This window comes from Staurois parvus, unplaced genomic scaffold, assembly GCF_062004578.1.
Source record: "Staurois parvus isolate SC_StPar_1 unplaced genomic scaffold, SC_StPar_1.0 ptg000098l, whole genome shotgun sequence".
Classification (NCBI taxonomy): domain Eukaryota; kingdom Metazoa; phylum Chordata; class Amphibia; order Anura; family Ranidae; genus Staurois; species Staurois parvus.
In genome coordinates, this window is record NW_028317894.1 from 6,477,271 (window position 1) to 6,501,303 (window position 24,033).

General features: G+C 39.4%; 1 protein-coding gene across 1 annotated transcript in view; it reads left to right on the top strand.

The window, feature by feature from the left end:
- Window positions 1-24,033, top strand: part of VSNL1 (visinin like 1) — a 256,316-nt gene that overhangs the window by 63,698 nt on the left and 168,585 nt on the right. Inside the window, exon 2 of the mRNA XM_089671095.1 lies at window positions 23,012-23,180. Within this exon, the coding sequence (XP_089527221.1) occupies window positions 23,019-23,180 (162 nt within the window). The 5' untranslated portion in view covers window positions 23,012-23,018. The remainder of the gene's footprint in view (window positions 1-23,011; window positions 23,181-24,033) is intronic.

Below are 24,033 nucleotides of genomic sequence, written 5' to 3' on the forward strand. Positions count from 1 at the left end.
CATAGATCGATCGTAGCACCAAGTCCCCTACATTCAATTTCAAGAAAAAGAGGAGAAAGGTGCTCCTCAAAAATTTGGACATTAAAAATGCAGAGTTATAACACAAAATGCAAAAATAAAATCATCAAAGATCCTTTATTACAAAAGTTTAAAAACATTTATATGTTTAAAACAAAGCAGCTTGGAGGTTTTGATAGAGTACAGTCTAACACATCATAGTTCCTTATAATATGCATATGTGATGTGAGCCCAATCCCAACATGTTTCACCCATTCAGGCTTCCTCAGGGGATAAAATCTATCACACTCTAAAGGAACCATTTACATGGATCCAAAATTATCAACTTGAAAGCACATAAACTAGTTGAGAGACAGCTGGTCCAAAATTCTCCCACAGCAGCACCCAAACCAAGGCCAGTATCTGGTGTGCTACAGGAAGGGCACACAAGTGGGAATCTGTTTGATATCTGCTGTGTGGACAAGCCTCACCAACACTGAGCCCCAGTAACTCAAACTGATCAAGTATGTTGTTATTGTATGCAAAGGAACACTCAATAAAGATAGACCTCCATTTGGTTGATCACGCTTAGACATGTAGCGTGGAGCGTGTGGAACTCCACACTGCAAGTCTAAGCGTGATCAACCAACTGGAGAAGAAACATTATCCTGCACTGGCCAATCAAGACAGCCAAAGACCAGCACTTGGAAGGAGCCTGGGGAAAAGATGCCAGTGAGGGATCTCCTGGAACTAAGGTGAGTATTTTTGCCTTTAGTTCTTTAGTAGGTGACTTCATGTCTGGTCTTCGACATACCAAATGCTACTGTGGTTCTCTGTGTATGTTATATAGTAACATAATGTATGTTCTTACTCCCTTATAAAAGCAAATATTTGTGTTTCAGCTTTACTCCTTTTGCTATTCTCGCTGCTATTCCCTTTGTTCATTCGTCCTGCAGTGGATGGCATTGTGCCATGAGTTTTTTTTTGGATCCAGCATATGCAGAACGTTGGTAGATAAAGGTCTAGTATTTTGTAGAGGATTATTTTTTTTTCTTCTAATTGTTGTCCAAGAACAGACACAAGTTTTTTTGCTTTAAACGTCTTTTTAAGTTAACTGGTGGAGTTCTCTTTTAATGTTCTTCACCTGCCTGACTCATATTTGATTGAAAATTTGCTGCAGGAAGTAAATGCCGTGCATATCTGATGATGTTTTTAAATGTCACCTTCATGCTCAGCATTACAATGGGAGACAGGAAGGCAACGCCTGCTCCATAAAACATTGCAGGCTAATATTCAGAAAGTGGTTATTATTTGGGGAAAAAAAAGTTAACCAAGGGCTGGACCAGCAATACATCCTCTGCTGGGAGATGTATAGCCGGGACTTTCTAAGCAAAGCAACCCTGAGATGCCTTCACAAGCAAGATCACATTGATTCCAAAGGTGCCCACATACACAACCTGATTGATTTATATCCCAATAGGATCTAAGTAAATTGGCCTGTATGAAGCTATTTGTAAGCTTTAATTAGAGCAGCCATTTGTGATTCTTACACTATTAATATGCATTTAAAGCTTTTGACAAAAAAATATCTGTAAAAATGTTTCCTGCTGCTTAGTCAAGGGGAATGAGCAGAAAAGCTGCCTACCATCATGCAGAGCTAACATAAATATACAGAAAGGCGCCTCCATATTAGGGAGCCTTACTCCCTAATGTATAAAACCTGCTTTCAGGTACCATTGTTGCAAGATAATCAATGTTATTCACTTAACTGGTCCGTGGCCATAATGTTATGGTTGATTGGTGTATATCCTTTTTAATGCGCGTACAAAAGAGATTAGTTTGATGTAAATAATTGTATCAATTAATGTTGAATATATTTATGGCAACCTTTAGCCGGCTGAGCACTCAGTGTATGGTCTGACGCACTTTTACAGCTGTGAGAACAATGCTGCGGCAGCAACGTGTCCTTGTACAGAATGCCGTGCGTTGTTTTTATTTCCCTGTGACACCCACATTTCATTGGCATTGTTATGATGTGACCTCCTTGCTGCCCACTGCCATATGGAGCAGGAGATAGCACAGTAATCTATTCCACCTACTGCCATCTTCTTGTCCTAGGCTTGTTTATGGACTCATTTATCTTTCCACGCTTACAGATGAGCTTCACGCAGAACAAAGGAGGCACTTTAATTTTAAAGAAGACCTGTCATTTAACAGCAAAAAAATCCCCTTTTAAAGCTAGGAAGGATAAAGTTTACATTCAAGAAACCGCCATCCCAGTCTTGAGGTCAGCAGAAGGTTTTAAAGAGAACCATCCACAAATAAGCAAATCAATTTGAAACATTTTAAAAAGGTACACATCAGCAAACTGCAGTACCACTTATTTATGGTCACCATATGAACAGATGTATTGTTCCCCATCCTGGAAGGTCACTTTACTACATTTCTGGATTTTTCCAGCCTGGCCTCACTGTTTCACAATTCCTTTATCTGTTATGTTCAAAAATACAGTATGCTAAAGGCAGCATACCAAAATATGTGGGTAGTAGATGGAGCTATACTGTATAAGATGGATTTTACACCAAGGGCCCATTTGTCGGTTGTGTTGCATTTTATGTCCTTATTCTGATAACATTAAATATCATAAATCTATTTATGAAGGCCCCATTACACACAGCCCTTCTGATCAGGTCCACTTTGTCATTTTGTCAGGTAGACCTGATTGGAAGGTCCATTCATCCCTGTGGACAGGAGGGTGTAACCCCCGGTTCACATATATGCAGCTGTGCGGGCTGCGTTTTGCGCGGGCACGAGAGACCATTCATTTGAATGCACTCCCGTGCCCCATGACACGCAGAGAAGTCCCTGCACTTCTTATGAAAACGCAGCCCGCACGGGAACCTCGGTTCCCAGTATGGTTGCATTCTCCGCGGGTCCGTATGGTTGCTCCTCTGCGGGTGGTGCGGCTGCATGGATTTTCATGCGGATCCACAACTGCACCACCCGCTCATATGTGAACCAAGCCTTAATGGACTTATGTTTGTTTATACCTGCCTACCTCCGGGTCCAATCAGGTCCGCTGAAAAAAAAACCAAACGCCCATGGAGCAGAATGGGCTCTGTCCATGTCCTTTCTGCAGAAACTGAGTGGACACAGATGCATCATCTGCCCCCTCTGATACGATCAGAAGAGGATCTGTGAACTGATCAACTGCTGATCGGAATAGAATCTGCCCGTGTGAAGGGGGAAGGCCTTTCCCAGGCAGTACACTGATTGCTGTTGTGAGAAATCTAATTACAATGTATGTTACTTTTTTGTATCCATTGAAGGCCTTGGGAAGCAACGGAGTAAAGCCTTGACTCAAGGCACACATGGCTCAAGCTGCACCGCCATTAGTTTAGAGAGGAAAAAACTACAAAAGAGTGGTGTCAGCCACCAAAACCAAGGCGTTACATACTAGAATACATTTTGTTGTCACAAAACTTGCCAACTGCTTTATGCGTGTTGTATTGTAGTGGCATTCAGTGTGAATGACACTCCAATGCACTGTAAAATATGCAGCTCACCAAAGTGCATGTACCCTACTTTGTGATGCGCTGCTTTGTTAACCACTTCCAGTCCGGACACTTTCACCCCCTTCCTGACCAGGGCAATTTTCAGCTTTCAGCGCTATCACACTTTGAATGACAATTGTGCAGTCATGCAACACTGTACCCATATGAATTTTTTACCATTTTTTTGAGACAGATAAAACTTTATTTTGATGGTATTTATTCACTGCTGGGATTTTAATTTTTTTTGCTATGTAAAGGAAAATGTTCAAAATTTTGAAAAAAAGTGTTTTTCTTATAAAATTTTGCAAATAAATAATATTTCATCATAAATCTTGGGCAAAATTTATTCCGTTATCTTTTTAGTAAAAAAAAATAAGCCAAATTAGATTATAACCAAAAATTATAATTTTTAAACATTATTTTTACATTTTTATTTTTTTTATACATTATTTATTATTTTTTTATATTATTATTTATGTGTTTTTTTTTTTACATACTGTCACCCTAGCAGTACAGTGTCACCATGGTGACACTGTACTACTTGTGGGGGGTGATGAAGATTTTTTTTTTTTTACAGTGATTGCTTTTACACCCATATAGGATGTAAAAGCAATCATTTCTCTTTCTCTCTGGCTGCATTCTTGCAGCCATTGAGAACTACTGAGTGAGCTGTGATTGGTCACAGCTTGTCACATGGTACAAGGCTGTTGTGAATAGCCTTGTACCATGTGACCTCTGTGATGATTCACATATTTCACATGTAGTAAGCAATGATGTCAGAAGTGACATCTTGCTTACTACTTTGCATGTGATCACTGATTGGCCAATCAGTGATCAAATGATCGGGACCACGATCGGTGTTTCACTGTGTCCGGAGGACACAGCGGGCACCAGATCGTGGTGCTGCGTGCTCCCGGGCAGTGCGCACAAGCAGGGGTGGGGAGGCCATTTATAAACGGCCACCTGACCCTGCAGTGCTACCGTCCGGCCGTTTATATACAACGGCTGGTCGGGAAGTGGTTAAATAAGGGTCGTGTGTCTTTTTATTTATCTGTTGTGGTGTGTTGGAAGCCCATTCATCATTATTATTCCTTAACACAGCACACTGTAGCCTCCCTACCGGTCTGATTATGTCAGTATTTCTGTGCTCAAAGCGGTACATTTTTTTGCATGGAAATATGTATTTTTTTTAGGAATAACTCACTGAAATCTGTCCGAACAAGAGTCTAGTAAATATCCCGGGTATGATAAAATTGGAAACACAAAATCATAAATTATATTTTAATAAATAATCATAACAAATAATAATATAATAATAATAAATTTAATTCAATAATATAATCAAACCAAAAACACTGAAATTTGAAATAGAGCGCCAAGTTCTCACATCACTGAGCAAAGTTGCAAAATCGTTTTCAGTGTCTGATGACGAATTTCCCCACGAATCATTATCACTCAATTCTGCAAGTGGTTCTGATTTACTATCGCTGTTCTCTAGCTGATCTAAACCCGCTTTTGACCTAAAGAGACGCTTTTTGGACGCCATGAACATTTCTCAGTTTCCAGGCAGAAAGAACAGTAAAAATGCAGGCAGGGCACAGGACAAAGCACTCGGGACAAAATGTATGTGAAATGGTTTGATACAGTAATGTTTTACTATGTGATTTTAGTGAATTTAGTGAATGTCACTTTTTGACATTTTCAAATTTCCCGCCGTTCCGTCCCCGTACGTCCCGACGTCGCAGGGAACGGAACCCAGATGACAGATGCCGTCATTGGCCGGAGGACATTGCAGGGGACACTGCAGGAGGGACATCGCGGGAGCGCAGGACAAGGCAAGTGACCTAGGGATCGTGGAGCAACGCTGCAAGGTATTCCCGAGTTCATTGGAAAAGCTGCTGAAACGCATGTACTGCATTTTTGCCACATTTGTGTTGCATTTTTACCGCATTTTGCATTTTTTTTCTGCCCAGCAACAAAAAAATTTCCACTTTAAAAAAAAAAAAAGCTGAAACAAAAGCAAAATGCGGTAAAACACATGTATAAAATCGCAAAGCACAATGCAAAAAAAAACAGGATCAACAGCAAAGAGAATAGCTGTGAAACAAGTCTTAGAGAATGCTTTGCATTTTCTGAATGAACATAAAGCGTTCTCTGATTGGATGAGGTGGAGACTCAGGGCTGTGACATCATGCCAGGGGGTTTGTCAGACCTTTGCAGAGAGACCACTGCTTTCACACTGAAAGCTAAGTTCCTATAGCATGCTGGCAGGGGACAGGCTTTTCTACTCAAGCTGCGGCTGCTTCCTAAAGAAAACAAACCATGTAAGGACTTTGTACACATTTTTGTTTTTATGTGATTGGAACATATTTAGTGGATCCAAACTAACAATTGGGCTTAATAAACTATAAAAGGCAGTATAGATATATTCATTAACATTCTGAAGCATTTTAAAATAATTATTTAACTATGAAGAGGTTTAAGAGAACATGTGATAAAGTAATAGAGTGGAAAGCCAGTTTAAGAATGCAAGTGGTGATCCGAGAAGAAGATTACGAGCATTGCAATTACCAGACTTCCGTCCAGATCCCAAGGCTACTCCAAGCCGCCCTTCATTACAATCTAGTTAGAGATATTGGATGATACTGTTACGGCAATTCTCAGTTCGCACTGTAGAAGCATCGGAATCTGACATTTACCCAGTGTAACGCTGTCCAGCTGTGCTAATATTAACGGACTTTATTGAATAAAGGATGATGGGATAACGCCTAATTCAAAGATAATTTGGATCTCATATCCATTTAAATCCTTCTAAATTAAGGCCAGGATTGTCATAAAGGAGCTAAAGTGGAAAGCGACTCTGTAATTAAAATAACTTCCACTGACATTAACCCTTCAGGTCCATGACAGTTTTGCAATCAGGTCAAATTTGAGAATTCCATTGCAATAGGTAGATGGGTTGTAGAACTGTAGGACTTATTACCAAGGTCATTGATAGAGCATGTTCATGGGGTACAGCATGTTCATTTTGGCAAGGGAATTTTCACTTATGAAAATGGTGAAGCTGTATTCACTTATAATACCCAATCATGTGCAAGGAAAATGTGCAAGGATTTTTTTTTTTGCTCAGAGACGATTGTGATGTAAGGCATGTGGGCATTAAAGTACAAGAAAGGCGGTGTTTATATATATATATATATATATATATATATATATATATAATTTTTTATTTATTATTTATTTTTTCATGCACATAGGATCTAAAAAATACAGCTGTTCAGTGTTTTTTTCCCCCAGTCTGTAAAAGCACATCTATGCAAGCCTATGGGGTTGATTTACTCAAATAGTAGCATGGTAGCCAATCAGCTTCTAACTTCAGCTTGTTCAATTAGGCTTTTCCATTAAAACCTGGAAGCTGATTGGTTTCTGTACAGCGCTGCACCAGATTTTGCACTCTCCGGTTTTAGTAAATCAACCCCTATGTGTTCATTGTGTCCATGTACACATACACTTTAACAGGCATATTAAAAGGGGAGTGTTTACAAGCAGAAATAAAACATCAAATGCAAGTTAAGAGGAGCTTTTGAGCATAAAAAATGCTCAGACATGCCTAAATGCGCACCAATGCGCATAAATGCATTCCATTGGCCAGGATAAGTTAATATCCTGGCCAGTAGAATGCATTTATGTTTAAATGCTATACTTTTATAAGCGCGTGTGCAATATGTGGCTTTTAGCGTGTTTTTTAAGCCACAATTTCCTGCCAGCAGTTCTGGCGTTCAGATGGTCTTTTTCAAACGGCCTGTGTGCAAAACACCTAATAATGGTATTCCTTCACTCACCCATTAACCTAGAATACATGGCCAGGAGGTGTTCTTGTTAACCACTTCCAGTCCGGACACTTTTACCCCCTTCCTGTCCAGGGCAATTTTCAGCTTTCAGTGCTATCACACTTTGAATGACAATTGCGCGGTCATGCAACACTGTACCCATATGAATTTTTTACCATTTTTTTGAGACAGATAAAGCTTTATTTTAGTGGTATTTATTCACCGCTGGGATTTTTATTTTTTTTACTATGTAAATAAAAATGTCCACAAATTTTGAAAAAAAGTTTTTTTCTTATAAAATTTTGCAAATAAATAATCTTTCATCATAAATCTTGGCCAAAATTTATTCCATTATCTTTTTAGTAAAAAAAAAAAAATAAGCCAAATTAGTTTATAACCAAATATTACAATTTTTAAATTTTTTTTTTACATTTTTATTTTATTTTTTTATATTATTATTTATGTTTTTTTTTTTTTACATACTGTCACCCTAGCAGTACAGTGTCACCATGGTGACACTGTACTACTTGTGGGGGGTGATGAAGATTTTTTTTTTTTTACAGTGATTGCTTTTACACCCATATAGGATGTAAAAGCAATCATTTCTCTTTCTCCCTGTCTGCATTCTTGCAGCCATTGAGAACTACTGAGTGAGCTGTGATTGGTCACAGCTTGTCACATGGTACAAAGCTGTTGTGAATAGCTTTGTACCATGTAACCTCTGCAATCATTCACAGATTTCACACGTGGTAAGCAATGATGTCACAATTGGCCTATCAGTGATCACATGATCGGGACCTTGTAAAGAGGTCCCATCCGACGATCGGTGTTTCACTGTGTCCGGAGGACACAGCGGGCACCGGTTCGCGGTGCTGCGCGCTCCCAGGGAGCTAGAAATGGTGGGTGCCGTTTATGAACGGCAACCCGCCCCTGGAGTGCCACCGCCCTGCCGTTTACAGCAGGCGGACGGCAAGTGGTTAATTGTAAAAGTTATATAATTGTAGGTAACCCTTGGTTCACACCTGTGTATTTTTTAGTACATTTTGCATTTTGCAGAAATGCAACACAGTCCATTTAACATGATTTCCTATGGATCCAGGTCACATCTTTGCGTTTTGTGCTGGTGCGTTTTTTGGAAAGGGTCAGGGACTTCTTTCTCACAGCAGATTGCGTTTTGCATGTAATAGACTTCAATGGAGCAGCACCACAAATGCAAATGTGGTGTTTTTGATGCGTTCTGTGTATTTGGGAGGTGTCTGTTGTCTTGCAGGAGAAACCAGCAAGCATTGATTTGATCCATTTCCATTGTGTTTCCATTGACGTCTATGAAACCAAAAATGCGTCCTGTTGTGGGAAAAAAAGTCCCTGACCCTTTCCAACATATGCATCAGTGGAAAACACACAGATGTAAATGTGTCCTACAGGAAACCATGTCAAATGGACTATATATAATGGACTTCAGCATCCAGTTTTCAGCCAACAGAAAGTGTAATTATTTATTCCTGTAATTAATTAGCTGTTAATGAGGACAATTCCTTTAAGTTGATCACTAAGGTGCGATTGTGTAAAAGCCTTTGTTATGTTGGTGTGGACTAGCAGACGTCAGGGATGGCTGATTGCCAGCATATAAATGATTTCAGGCTTAACGAGGATATTCCGAGACTGAATGGATGATATGAGAGATGTTAGGAGCGCTCTGTAAATTAATACACTTTGATGTTTATAACTCTGGGGAGTATCAATCTCTCATCATGTAAGTGTATTTCAGGGAACCCCTGACACGAGGTAATGCTAGAATCCAGCGTGCACATAATGGCAGGCCTCTGTTCTTTGATGGTGGAGCTCTGTGTGAGATGGAATCCTCTGTTTCATTATGAACTGGAGGTTTCTGCCTTTTACTAGTAGACGCAAGAGTGGATGAAAGTGAGGATAGAATAAGGCAGTACTAACGAATTTGTTATCAATTTTTTTCTTTCCTTTTATCCTTGTGTGGAAAACTCTAATTTAACCTCTGCCTGAATGGGAGGCCAGACTTGCTGAGAGGAGTCACAAGACTCTCAGTATTTGAAGTAATGTAATGCTTGCTGATCTTCTGTGCACACTTGGTGGTAGGATAAGTGGATGAATAGGCATATGTCAAAATGTAACTAAAGATATAATGGAGAGGGATGTATTGCCGGCTGTGCCCCCATTAAGGAGATTCACCCTCACTATTTGTCCTGTTTACCATCATCATTGAAAGTAAAAGTAAAAGAAAATCCACAAATATTGGGTTGACACCAGAATAGTAATAGAGGAGAAATCTTCCTATGGCTGCACTAGTTCTGATGGCACCCTGGGATTTCCTCGATTTGGAGGGATTTCCTCTCAATTCCAGTTTTGGTCATGGGACAGCAAGAGAAGGGAAATCTCCCCTATGGGAGAAAAAAAAAACAGACAGGGGTTATAACTGTTCCTTACTCTCCAAAATGAAAAAAAAAAGGGTTTTGCCTTTAGCTTTGCTTTTAGATGGGTAGCACAGTGGCTGAATGGTTAGCACTTCTGCCTGGCAGTACTAGGGTCATCGGTTCAAATTCCAACCACAGCACCACCTTCCTGGAGTTTGCATGTTCTCCTTGTTCATTAGTTTCCTCTGGGTACTCTGGTTTCCTGCCACACTCCAAAAGACATGCTGGTAGGTTAATTAGCTCCTGTCTACATTGGCCCTAGTATGTGTATGTATGAATGTGAGTTAGGGACCTTAGACTGTATGCCCCTTGAGGGTTAGGGACCAATGTTAATGTACTATATATATATATATATGTAAAGCGCTGTATAAGTACCTGAAATAAATAAATATGACACATTGCATCAACATGCAGCAGACATTTTCAGATGCATAGCACTGTTTTTAGTGAAGGAATAAATTTAAAGGGGAATTGAACTCTGGAAGCTGTGCTAGAGGGCAAACGACTAGTCACCAGTGTTGTCTGTGGTCTACCTGCAGCTGATATATTCCCCATTACTGTCTTGTTGTATACTGTGTCCCCGTGTAGAGGCTGCCATCTTGATAGAGGCAGGGTTTTGCTTCCTCATGTCAGAGCCTCCAGCAAGGAGAACAGTGAGCAGCACATTAGTGGCATGACCAATTACCACTCCTAATTCCCTGGGACCAGCAGTCATAGGCAGCAGTGCCTTTGATCTCACACTCATGATATTCAGCTATACAGAACCCAGCTCAGGCACCCTCACAGACCTAGAAGTGCACTTCTGCTGTATTTTTTTTTTTTTTGAAAAGGAAAAGTAACTTTTAATAACATTCAATTACAATATGATGCAATTGTATGGGTAGAGTTACCCTTTAAGAGCAAATAAATGAAACGATAAATATAGTATTACTTTGATTGTGATTATATTAATTTCCTCCTGCTAATACTAGGATTGGGAGTTCTTTTTTTTATTTCAAATATTTTTATTTTTATTGAAGAAAAAGAAAAGGAAAAAAAAAACAAACAAAAAAAAAAAAAACAGAGAAACAAAAAGAAATGTTTAACATACATGAGAAAAAGAACAATTATCATCATGAAAAGATTCACATTTGGGGTGAGCATTGTTTAACGAAGGGAAAGGATATGAGTGAAAGGAATAGAGGACCCCCACCATTTGGCCGAGGGTCAGAAGAATTTGTATAAAGTACATGAGAGGTATACTCAATATAATGTGAACCATAATGGGTTGATAGTAGTAGATGTGTAGTAAAATAGAACAAGGTGGGTGGGAGGGGGGAGGGGGGGGGGAAAGGAAGGGAAGCACCTAGTCAGTGGATGTGGAAGATATATAAACTTTGTTTAGTAATCATCAACAGTGTATTGAGCAATTAGGATTTTTTAACCATCGAGACCATTGAGTCTTAAATTTGTGATAGGAGGAGTTGTACAGGGCTGTTCTTCTTTCCATCTCACATTTTAGATTGAGATCAGAAAAGAGGCGTGACAAAAGAGGAGTTGTAGTGGATCGCCATTCTGCTGTATTTTTAAGGTAGAATTTAGGACAAAAGATAGATTCCAGCATACTGCTTAGGCACAAATATTATTTCTAAATATTCCCTATATCATAGTAAATCTTCACTTTTTCAGTTCAGGTTTAAGGGCATCTGCAGCCCAATGTAAAGGTGTCATTGTTGTACGTGAGGGGAGATTTCACACTGCTTATTGTTCCTCTGACAGCAGAACAAGAAGTGAGGGGAGAGGTTGTCATTGGGACAGGTTGACACAGACAGTACTAATAACTTGAGACAGGCTCTAATCCTTCCTAATTTTACTGATAAAGATTTTGTTGCAATATGCATGGCAAATTGGACACACAGTGAAAGAAGAGCAGCAAAGGAATGAAGCATCACCCACCATAGGTGACATTTCAGTGTTTGGTGTTGCAGGGTCTCGTGGTGCAGTGGAGGTGGACATTACTAGGCATTTTCCAGTTAAAGTGGAAACAGTGGGACACTACACTTCCTAAGTGAACAATTCGCTTACTAAAGCAGCCCATAGATGGACCAGTGCTTTCCATTCAACCAGCGGGTTGACCGAAAAAAAAAAAAAATGACACAATTCCCCCATCCACACATGCGAGGCAGATGGGGTAATCATCCCCACTGAGCTATTATATTCTGACAGAAAGGAGACCTCCACCTGCAGAATTTAATGGTCAGCGCTGCAGTCTGTAGCCAGTGAAGCTGATCAAGAAGGAAAAATCCAATAGGGCAGATGAACCAGTTGATCCATATATCGTCAGCTTTAGTGTAACTATTAGGTCAGACTGGCGCTTGCCCCTGCATCCGGTATGACAAGATAACTAGGAAGGATAACAGCGGCTTGTCTCAGCTCTGATCCCTTTCCTGAGACAAGTGGTGGCAAGAGGAGAGCAGAGGGAGAGAGGAGGAGTCGCTTCCCATCCCTCTGCCTTTCTCTTGCCACTGCTTGTCTCAGTAAGGCTCCATGCACACGGGGCGTTTAGGTAACGTTAGCTGTGTAAAGTCACGGTAAAAACATGAGTTTTTCAGCATTTTTTAGCGTTTTTGTATTAGCTGCATTTTTCCGCGTTTATTCACGTTTGTGTTTTTTAGAGGTTTTTTTTACAAGAAAAAAGTATATATTTTTTTGGTTAAAAAACACCCAAAAGCACTGGTTTGCTACGATTTACCACATTTTACCACGTTTTTCAGTATTAGAACATTTTTACAGCTAAAAAACTCCTCTAGAAACCCACCAGTCCTGGGTTTTTTCCAACCAAAAAACATCCCAGCCAAAAAACGTTGATTACAGTCTATGTGTGCATGGACACATAGGAGAACATGCTGGGGAGTTTACTAGCTGTAGAAAAAAACATCAAAAGCCAAAAACAGCCGCTGTAAAAACGTCCAGTGTGCATGAGGACTGAGGAAAACTACATTAAGTAGAGTTACAAAAAAAAACAAGTTTGCAACTGATTAGTAATGCAAATATATAATTCCTAAGGTCTCATGCACAAAGGCATACAATACTGCTGGTAATGTTAGCTGTGTAAAGTCACATTTATTAGCCTTTTTGCATTAGAGTTTAGCAGCGGTTTTCTGCGTTTTCCCACGTTTTTCCACATTTGGGGTTTTTTTTTGGGCAAAAAAAATAATTTTTTTTGGTGAAAAGAAATTAAAAATGCCGGTTTGCGCTGTATATCGTGTTTTGCCACGTTTTTCAGGGTTAGAGTGTTTTTATAGCTAAAAATCTCCTCTAGAAACTCACTAGTCCTGGGTTTTTTTTCCAGCCAAAAAACATTGATTCCAGTCTGTGTGTGCATGAACACATAGGATAACATGCTGGGGGGGTTTACTAGCTGTAGAAAAAGCGTCAAAAGCCAAAAACAGCCGCTGTAAAAACGCCCAGTGTGCATGAGGACTGAGGAAAACTACATTAAGTATAGTTACGAAAAAAGTAAACAAGTTTGCGACCGATTAGTAATGCAAATATATAATTCCTAAGGTCTCATGCACAAAGGCATGAGATCACTCATTTATATGGATCTATATGCAGAAGTATTGTATGCTGTGTGTTCATGCACTTTGATCTTGTATTGGTCCAACTATAACCTATGTCAGGTTTGATTGCTGTCTGAGACTCCAGTGGTTAGATTACCCCTTCCTTTTTATCCCTGGGACAATGGGACACGAAATAAAGATAATCAAAATCAGCAAGAAGACCCCGAGAGCAATAACAATCTGACAGAGACTTGAAACCTTGTTGGCCTAGTTAGGTTGCTCTGTTGCTGTTTATTCAATAGCAGTTTTATTTGTTTTTTATCATTTTATTTTAGAAAGACAGCAGAAAATGCAACTTTGGAACATTACCAGTAGTAGAGATACAAAGATATAGTAAAGGATATGTAATTACCATTGATACATCATCAACAAACATTATATCATGTATTCAACAATATATGAGGCTCCCTGCACACGGGGTGTTTTGATAACACTGGTAACGTTAGCTGTGTAAAGTCATGTTAAAAACGTGAGTTTTCCAGCTTTTCTTTAGCATTTTTGCATTAGCGTTTAGCTGGGTTTTGCGTTGCCGCGTTTGCGTTTTTTAGCCAAAAAAGTATTATTTTTTTAATTATTATTATACAATATTTATATATAAGTACCTGAAATAAATAAATAAATATATAGCGCCAACAGTTTGCTCAGCGCTGTACAGACTGTTGGCGCTTTGGTAAAAAAAATCCAAAAACACTGGTTTGCAGCATTTTACCACGTTTTGCCATGTTTTTCAGCATTAGAGCTTTTTTACAGCTAAAAACCTACACTAGAAACCCACTAGTTCTGGCTTTTTTTTCCAGCCAAAAAACATCCCTGCCAAAAAACATTGATTACAGTCTGTGTGTGTATGGACACATAGGATAACATGCTGGGGGGGTTTACTAGCTGTAGAAAAAAATGTCTAAAGCCAAAAACAGCCGCTGTAAAAACGTCCAGTGTGCATGAGGACTCAAGGTCTTGGAGCTGAGACAAGTGGCTGTTATGAAGTGTCCAAAACACCAGCATGGAGATTCCTTCAAGAGTCCTGACACGCTGAATTCTTTCTTTCAGGTGAGCTGCTTGTGCCACTGGTCTGGGGGCTTCTATGTCCTGTGGTCACTAGTGAATTATCATTAGAGATATATGGATAAAGCACTAATGCCAGAGACAGCAATAGTGAGTCTGAAATGCTGACTTTGGCAAGCCACAACTATACCAGGGTACGAAACAGCAACAAATAGCTGGCAGGGGATTTAACCCAACCATACTTTAGCCACAAGGGGAAATCACTGCCTATTAGGGATCTTGCACATGGAATCTTGCGGCTCTTTTTTAGATGTTCAGCATTTTTTTTTTTACTGATCTGAATGCAGCCCATTGCTTTCAATAGGTCTATAAACACAGGTGTGTAAATATCAGTAGTGCCACATAGTGGTGCACCAAAATGAAAATTCTGGTGCCGAAATGGAAAATTCAAAATGTACTTGGCCGAAAACCGAAAGAGAAATGAGCAGTTTTTAAAAATGAATATATATTTTTTGGAAATACACTTTGATTAAAAAAAAAATATATATATATATATATACCCCAATTTTTTTGTAAAACATGAAAGAGGATGTTATAGCGAGTAAATAGATACCCAACATGTCATGCTTTAAAATTGCGCACACTCGTCGAATGCTGTGAAACTGCAGTACTTAAAAATCTCCATGGGCGGTGCTTTAAAATTTCTACAGGTTAGCAGTGTAAAGTTATAGAGGAGATGTAGTGTGAGAATTATTGCTCTCGCTCTGACATTCGTGGTGATACCTCAGGTGTGTGGTTTGAACACCATTTACATATGTGGGCATGGCTTACGTATGCGTTTACCACTAAATGCGAGCACGGGGGGGACGGGGGCACTATAAACTTTTTTTTTTATTTATTTAATGGTTTGGGGTTTTTTTGCACTGTCCCTTTAAATAAAATGTAATCACTTTTATTCATATCACAAGAAATGCATACATCCCTTGTGATAGAAATAATTAGTGACAGGTCCTCTTTTTGGAGAGATATGGGGTTAATAAGACCCCACATCTCTCCTCTGTAATGTAAAGCATTGGATCGAAAAAAAAGCATTGATCTAGTGCTTTAAAAAAAAAAATGGCCGTAACCAGCAGTGACATCGCTCCAGTCCTCCGAGGGCATAGAGATGAGTGGAGGCCATCTTTCCTTCACTCATCTCTATGCCCAGAGCCAGGATTGCTCGATGGTTTCTCAGGTAAGGCTGAAAACTACCGAGCGGCGGCTGGTGGCGGCATTCTAGAAGCTAGAAGAATTTTTCCGTGCATATATGCATACACTAAATGGCCCATAATTTTTGGCACAAGAACTTTCCGCCAGGAAGATCTGGCATTCATACATCAGTATCGGGTGCAAGAACTCTTAAAGTGGTAGTAAAGTCATTTTGGTTATCCTGTAGCTACAGGTTAGCCTATACTAAGGCTTACCCGTAGCTACTGTAAATATCTCCTAAACGTGCACCGGAGGATGCATCGGGGATCATGAGGATACTTGTTCTTAGAGCAGATTAGGCTCACTTTGGAGAGATTTACCCTCATTTCCTGTAAGGGAAAATCTCCCCAGTAGGGCATAGATGGCAAAAAAAAAACACATGACAAGGATTTTAAACATTCCGTACTCTATCCAAATTTAAAAACAAATTGACTTTAGATACATTTTAGGTATCTTTCAGAATTTCCTCACGTATAACCAAAATAGTAGTGGCAGTATGACCCGTCCATCCTCTTTATACCCCCTTTTTATTCTACAGCTTTCCATGCATCTCCTGGACCCTCTCCACTAACAGTCCCACATGCTGTTATTTGTTTAGCATATAAAATAGCTGCCTACGCAGTGCGTGCAGGTAATTGTTCCTCGCAGATTAGCTGCTATATGTAAAGCCTCACTGTTTGTAATAATTGGGATTCATAAATCACCTCCTTATTAAAGGACAACAAATGTTAGGGGCTGGAATGGTTTGAGAATTGTCATTTCCTATTTATGTATATCTAATATTAATATTCTTTCCCAAAGAGTGTCCTTCTATCGCACTATAAAGATATGAAAGTATTCAGAGAGCTGTTTGGCTCACATCATCTCTTTCTTTGGCAAAAAAGCTATATTCTACGGTGACGGCCCTTCTCCTGAATATTAAATAAATAAATAACATATTCTATGGTGACGGCCCTTCTCACGAATATTAAATAAATAAAATATTCTATGGTGACAGCCTTCTCACGAATATTAAATAAATAAATAAAATATTCTACGGTGACGGCCCTTCTCACGAATATTAAATAAATAAATAAAATATTCTACGGTGACGGCCCTTCTCAAGAATATTAAATAAATAAATAAAATATTCTACGGTGACGCTCTTCTCACGAATATTAAATAAATAAATAAAATATTCTACGGTGACGGCCCTTCTCACGAATATTAAATAAATAAATAAAATATTCTACGGTGACGGCCCTTCTCACGAATATTAAATAAATAAAATATTCTACGGTGACGCCCTTCTCACGAATATTAAATAAATAAATAAAATATTCTACGGTGACGGCCCTTCTCACGAATATTAAATAAATAAATAAAATATTCTACGGTGACGGCCCTTCTCACGAATATTAAATAAATAAAATATTCTACGGTGACGCCCTTCTCACGAATATTAAATAAATGAATAAAATATTCTACGTTGATGGCCCTTCTCACGAATATTAAATAAATAAATAAAATATTCTACGGTGACGCCCTTCTCACGAATATTAAATAAATAAATAAAATATTCTATGGTAACGGCCCTTCTCACGAATATTAAATAAATAAATAACATATCCTACAGTGACGGGCCTTCTCCTGAATATTAAATAAATAAAATATTCTATGGTGACAACCCTTCTCCTGAATATTAAATAAATAAAATATTCTACGGTGATGGCCCTTCTCCTGAATAATAAATAAATAAAATATTTTACAGTGATGGCCCTTCTCCTGAATAATAAATATATAAAATATTTTACAGTGATGGCCCTTCTCCTGAATATTAAACAACTAAATAAAAGGGCAGCCCAGTGGCTTAGTGGTTAGCACATCTGCCTTGCAGTAAATGGGTCATGGGTTCAATTCCCAACCATAGCACCTCCTGCATGGAGTTTGCACATTCTCCCTGTGCTTGCGTGGGTTTCCTCCGGGTACTCCAGTTTCCTGCCACTTTCCAAAGACATGCTGGTAGGTTAATTAGCTCCTGTCTAAATTGGCCCCAATATGTGAATTAGGGACCTTAGATTGTACGCCCCTTGAGGGTTAGGGACTGATGTACAATATATATGTGTAAAGCACTGCATAAATTGACAGTGCTATATAAGTACCTGAAATAAATAAATAAAATATTTTATGGTGACAGCCCGTCTCCTGAATATTAAATAAATAAAATATTCTACAGTGACAGCCATTTTCCTGAATATTAAATAAATAAAATATTCTACAGTAACAGCCCTTCTCCTGAATAATCCACCGATTGTACCATATACCAGTTTCACCTTCTCCATGATTAGAAGCTGTAACATATTTGAAGTCTCTTTCATTTTGCATTTAAAGCAGTTGACAATCCTAACTGAATGATGTTTCGATTGCTAAGGAACTAAATGCTTGTTCAGACCTTTATTTCATCCTTTGTTGCATTTGCGTGCAGTCGATCAGCCTGTTTGCATTCACTTCCTGTCTTTGCGATGGTTGAATGGTGTTTCTTAAAGCGGTAGTAAATGCAAATAAAGAAAAATTTGAAAATGGTCCCCTGCGGGTAAAAACTAGCATACTAGCATACTATGGCAAACATTCGGGTCATGTGGCCACATGATCAGAAAGCTCCTGATTGTAAGTATGCATCAGGTGCTTTCCGGTTCCCGCCAGTAGGTTTGCTAAGAGCACACACTCTAAACACAGAAAAAGTTTTTATATGGGGCTGTATATTTGCATACCTACGGTCTGAAGAGGCTAAAAAGCCTTAACGACCTGCAAAAACACATGTACGTGGATTTTGTGATGCATTTCCATTGGAGTCTTTAGGGTGAAAATCCCAGCTGCATCACGCCAAAGTAGCACAGGACTCGTTTCCAAAAATGTGCCATGCTGTGCTGCATTGATGTGAATGGGCACCATGGAGAATAATTGGATTTTCATTGTCATGTGATTCTGTGCGACTCAAGGCACATCTGAAATTGCACTAGTGTGAAGCATTCCTAAAACAGAGTTTTCCAGCACTGTGCTGTCATGGCCATCTTCGCCTGGTAGTCCTACCGGGTTCACACTTTCCAGCCGTTTAAATGGCCAAACTGTGGTAACGTCACTCCCACACATGCGCAGGGGAGTCATCATCGTGGCATGACCCACTAGAGTCAGGGCACTTTTGTTGTGTCCTGAATGCAGAGCGTCATTGCACCTGCACAGTGACATCATTGGCTAGAGCCAAACACATGCATTTAGAAGGTAATCATCGTACCGACAAGTAAGATTTACTATAAGCTTACCTGTAGTTACAAATTTTAAACTAGTTTACTACCACTTTAAGTCAGGTATCTTGATGGTGACAACAGTGTACCATGCCTTTGTAACGTGTGTTGAAATGACCACTTAGCAAAGGTAACACATGTCACAGCGTGACAACACAGGAGCATGATTGGGAGACAGGGACAGAGTGTTGTCATCCTATAGCAGGAAGTGCTTTATAACTGGATCAACAGATATTAAATCTGTAGAATTAAAGATATTGAACATAACTAAAACCTACAGTTCCTTGAAAAAGTATTTATAACCCTTGAAATTTTCCACATTTTGTTATGTTACAACCAAAAACTTAAATGTATTTTATTGGGATTTTATGTGATAGACCAACACAAAGTGACACGTAATTGTGAAGCGGAAGGAAAATGATAAATGGTTTTCAAAATGTTTAACAATTAAGTATCTGAAAAGTGTGGCATGCATTTGTATTCATCCCCCTTTACTCTGATACCCTAACTAAAATCTAGTGGAACCAATTGCCTTCAGAAGTTACCTAATTACTAAATAGAGTCCACCTGTGTGTAATTTATTCTCAGTATAAATACAGCTGTTCCATGCAGCCCTCAGAGGTTTGTTAGAGAACATTAGTGAACAAACAGCATCATGAAGGCCAAGGAGCACACCAGACAGGTCAGGGATAAAGTTGTGGAGAAGTTTAAAACAGGGTTAGGTTATAAAAAAAATATCCCAAGCTTTGAACATCTCACAGAGCACTGTTCAATCCATCATCCAAAAATGGAAAGAGTATGGCACAACTGCAACCCTACCAAGACATGGACATCCACCTAAACTGACAAGCTGGGCAAGGAGAGCATTAATCAGAGAAGCCGCCAAGAGGCCCATGGTAACTCTGGAGGAGCTGCAGAGATCCACAGCTCAGGTGGGAGAATCTGTCCACAGGACAACTATTAGTCATGCACTCCACAAATCTGGCCTTTATGGAAGAGTGGCAAGAAGAAAGCCATTGTTGAAAGAAAGCCATAGGAAGTCCCATTTGTAGTTTGCGAGAAGTCACATGGGGGACACAGCAAACATGTGGAAGAAGGTGCTCTGGTCAGATGACACCAAAATTAAACTTTTTGACCTAAAAGCAAAACGCTATGTGTGGCGGAAAACTAACACTGCACATCACCCTGAGCACACCCTCCCCACCATGAAACTTGGTGGTGGCAGAATCATGTTGTGGAGATGCTTTTCTTCAGCAGGGACAGGGAAGCTGGTCAGAGGTGATGGGAAGATGGATGGAGCCAAATACAGGGCAATCTTAGAAGAAAACCTGTTAGGGTCTGCAAAAGACTTGAGACTGAGGTGGAGGTTGACCTTCCAGCAGGACAACAATCCGAAACATTACAGCCAGAGTGACATCGGAATGATTTAGATCAGTGGTCTCCAAACTGCAACTTGAGGGCCAGATGTGGCTCTTCTCTTGATTTTATCTGGCCTTTGGGGCACTATTTCAGCCACCGATACCAACAATGGAGCATAATTCCCCCCACTGGCACCAATGATGTGGCACAATTCCTCTCAATGACACATCAATGCGGGCCAATGACCCCACTGATGGGGCACAATTCTTCCCAATGACACTAACAATGAGGCCCAATGACCCCACTGATGGGGCACAATTCCTCCCACTGATACCAAAGATAGGGCATTGTTTTTTCCCCACTGACTTTGGGACCTTTTCTACTCCCAATGGCCCCAGGCCGGCCCCCTACAGTCTGTAGGACAGTAAACTGGTCCTTTGTCTAGAAAGTCTGGAGACCCCTAGTTTAGATTAAAGCATATTTATGTGTTAGAATGGTCCAGTCAAAGCCCAAGCCTAAATCCAATTGAGAATCTGTGGCAAGACATGAAAATTGCAAAGATGTGCAAAGCTGGTAGTGACATCCCCAAAAAGATTTGCAGCTGTAATTGCAGCAAAAGGTGGTTCTACAAAGTATTGCCTCATGGGGCTGAATACAGATGCACCGCACACTTTTCAGATATTTATTTGTAAAAAAATTTTGAAAACCATTTATCATTTTCCTTTTACTTCACAATTATGTACCACTTTGTGTTGGTCTATCACATAAAATCCCAATAAAAATACATTAACATTTTGGTTGTAACATGACAAAATGTGGAAAATTTCGAAGGGCATGACGATTTTTTCAAGGCACTGTATATAGGATTTTAATGATTGGGTTTACATTTATTTAATTTACTTGTTTTTCCCTCACTTTTAAACGATACCTATTTCAGGACACAGATTATGAAACAATGGGTCTTGCGTAATATAAGGGAGAACATGGTGTTACAGAATTTACATTGCTTGGATTATAAGGCTTTGTTTGTCCTTCCTTATTATATCAGAACTGATTGGATTAACTGTGGTGTACTTGATTTTCATGATAAAATAAAATGATAAATTGTGAATAATTCTTTCTAACCCTTGGGTCCTATTGACAATAGTTTTTTAGAAAAGCATACCTATTTGTGATAGGTACTGTATCTGCTCCCACTTTCTCAATTCTCACCCAGGCTACAATTATGTCAGCTAAGCTTACAAAGGTACTGACCCTTCACAATACACTTAATGGTTTTCTTAAACCTGGCTATGTACCTTTGTCCTTTTTGGAAAGAGATCCTCTCACTCTCATTTCTTTTCCTGATGCTCATTTTTGCCTAGGGTTTTCAGAATATGGTGTAGATCATATGCCTCAAGCTAGGTATACCCTAGTAGAATTTTGTTCAACATTGTTGTAAGAAAATTAATTAGCTTTTCTAATCATTATTAAGGTCATAGCAATGTTTGCTTTTGACAGCAGTGACAAGAACATTCAAAGGAGCAGGCTGCAAACTTTTTCTTGAATGTACAAATTTCTAACAGTTTATGTGGTTTTCATTCATTAAAGTCCATTCATTCCAAAATCAAATGTTTTAAAAGCAACAAAAGTATTGAACTACATTCAAATAACAGTCAAATGTTCTGAGAATTTTGATACAAATTTTCCTAAGAATGTTCGCATAACTTTTTGTCAAAATTCTACTAGAGTACACTCAGCTTCATTCCAGCAGGGTCCTTCCAGTGGGGCAACCGATCCCATGAAGCATCCTGTCAAAGGTGCTCCTGGCTGTGGTCACACTCCTGCTTTCTCCACGTACAGTGCATTACGCCAGAGCAGGAAGAAGGTAAATTATGTAGCCTTCTCATTTCCCCCTAAACATAATGAGCATTTAACCCTTGCAGTGTAGGGGAGCAAGCCCCACTGCAAGGGTTTTTTCTTCTAGCCCATAGTTGGATTTCAAAGCACCAGTCTTATACAGTGCAGCTCACAGCACTGTAGGGCAAAAGCAACAGGATCGCTCAACTGCTATTGTCCTCAAATGCACATACTCACCTTTCCTTCAGTTCACTGCTGTTCTCTTCAGCCACTGGGAATACATAAGAATATCTGGTACTTCTAGCTATAGGAAGCATGAAACTCATGCTCCTTTCTCTCATATAACAGTGTTGGCACTTGGTGATTGGCTGCTCTGACACGCTACGGCATCACATGGTGACAGAGAGAGATTTCCTTCCACTCTTTGGTCCTGATAGTTGAACAGCAGGGGTAGCCAAAGAATAATCTCATGGGGAGGGGGGCAATAAGGTGAATGTGTTGCTTTGCTTAGCTCAGTTTAATTCTCAAGGTATTTAAGAAACTGAAATGCTGCCAACATATAATGAAGGAATCCATTTTATTTCCTGCAGCAATATTCCCATGCCACTAACATTTTCATTTATTTTGTTATTTAGAAATTTGGTTCTACAATACCTACCCAGGGTGGTAAGGAACTAACAGGTTATCATACCAAGATATTTCTTATTTTATTCTATTAGGAATTTTGTACAAGTCATACTAACAGCTACCTCTCATATTTTGAATATTGACTTACAGTGGTCCCTGTCTAATTTATGAAACCATTTCCCCTACAGCCTTGGGATAACCAGAAAAAAATGTTTTTCTTGGCAGACGCAAAATGGGTAAACAGAACAGCAAACTTGCCCCTGAGGTGATGGAAGATCTGGTGAAGAGCACAGAGTTTAATGAACATGAACTGAAACAGTGGTATAAAGGCTTCCTAAAGGACTGCCCAAGTGGCCGGCTGAACCTGGACGAGTTCCAGCAGCTCTATGTAAAGGTAGGTTACTGCCTGTTTTGTTCTGTTCTATCTTTTTTGCCAACTCAAAAAAATCATTCCAAAACACCAAATGTCTCAGTAAACCTGATGGTCACTTGTTCCCAGTGTTCTTTTATTTATTACTCCAACTAGATGTGATATTTTAATTAAAGACTGCAGAGTTATCTCAGCTCCTATCTTTGTATGTTCCAGCACCTCGTGTTGCATTCTCCATAATATAAAATGGGTATAAATCTAACAGGGAGAGTGGGAACCTTCCATAATGGCCACAGAAGGTATGTAGACCCAGAAACTCAAATGCAGAGATCTAACCAAAGGAGTCTCTAAGAGCTATAACAAATTGTCAGGTGGTGTAACTCTCCAGTGTCAACAGTGAAGTATCAGTTGTGGGCAAACTGACACATTAAAGTATAACTAAAGGCAAAACTGTTTTTATGGTTTTGGATGGAGTGAAGAAGGATTATAACCCCTGTCAGTTTTTATTGCTGTATGTGTCCCCCATTAAGGAGATTCACCCTCCCTGTTTGTCATGTTTACCATTATCATTGAACGTATAAGTAAAGAACATCCCAAATTTTGGGTTCTCCCCAGAAAAGTAATAGAGGAGAAATTTTCCAATGGGAACACTAGTTCTGGTTACCTGAGGGTCCCTAAGGGATTCCCTTAATTTGCAGGGATTTCCCCTCACTTCCTATTTGACTATGAGACAGGAAGTGAAGGGAAATCTCACCAATGGGACACAGATGGAAAAAAAAATCTGACAGGGGTTTTAACCCTCCCTTGCTCTATCCAAAATAAAAAAAAAGGTTTTGTGTATAGTTCTACTTTAAATAAACATAAACCAAAAATAGAT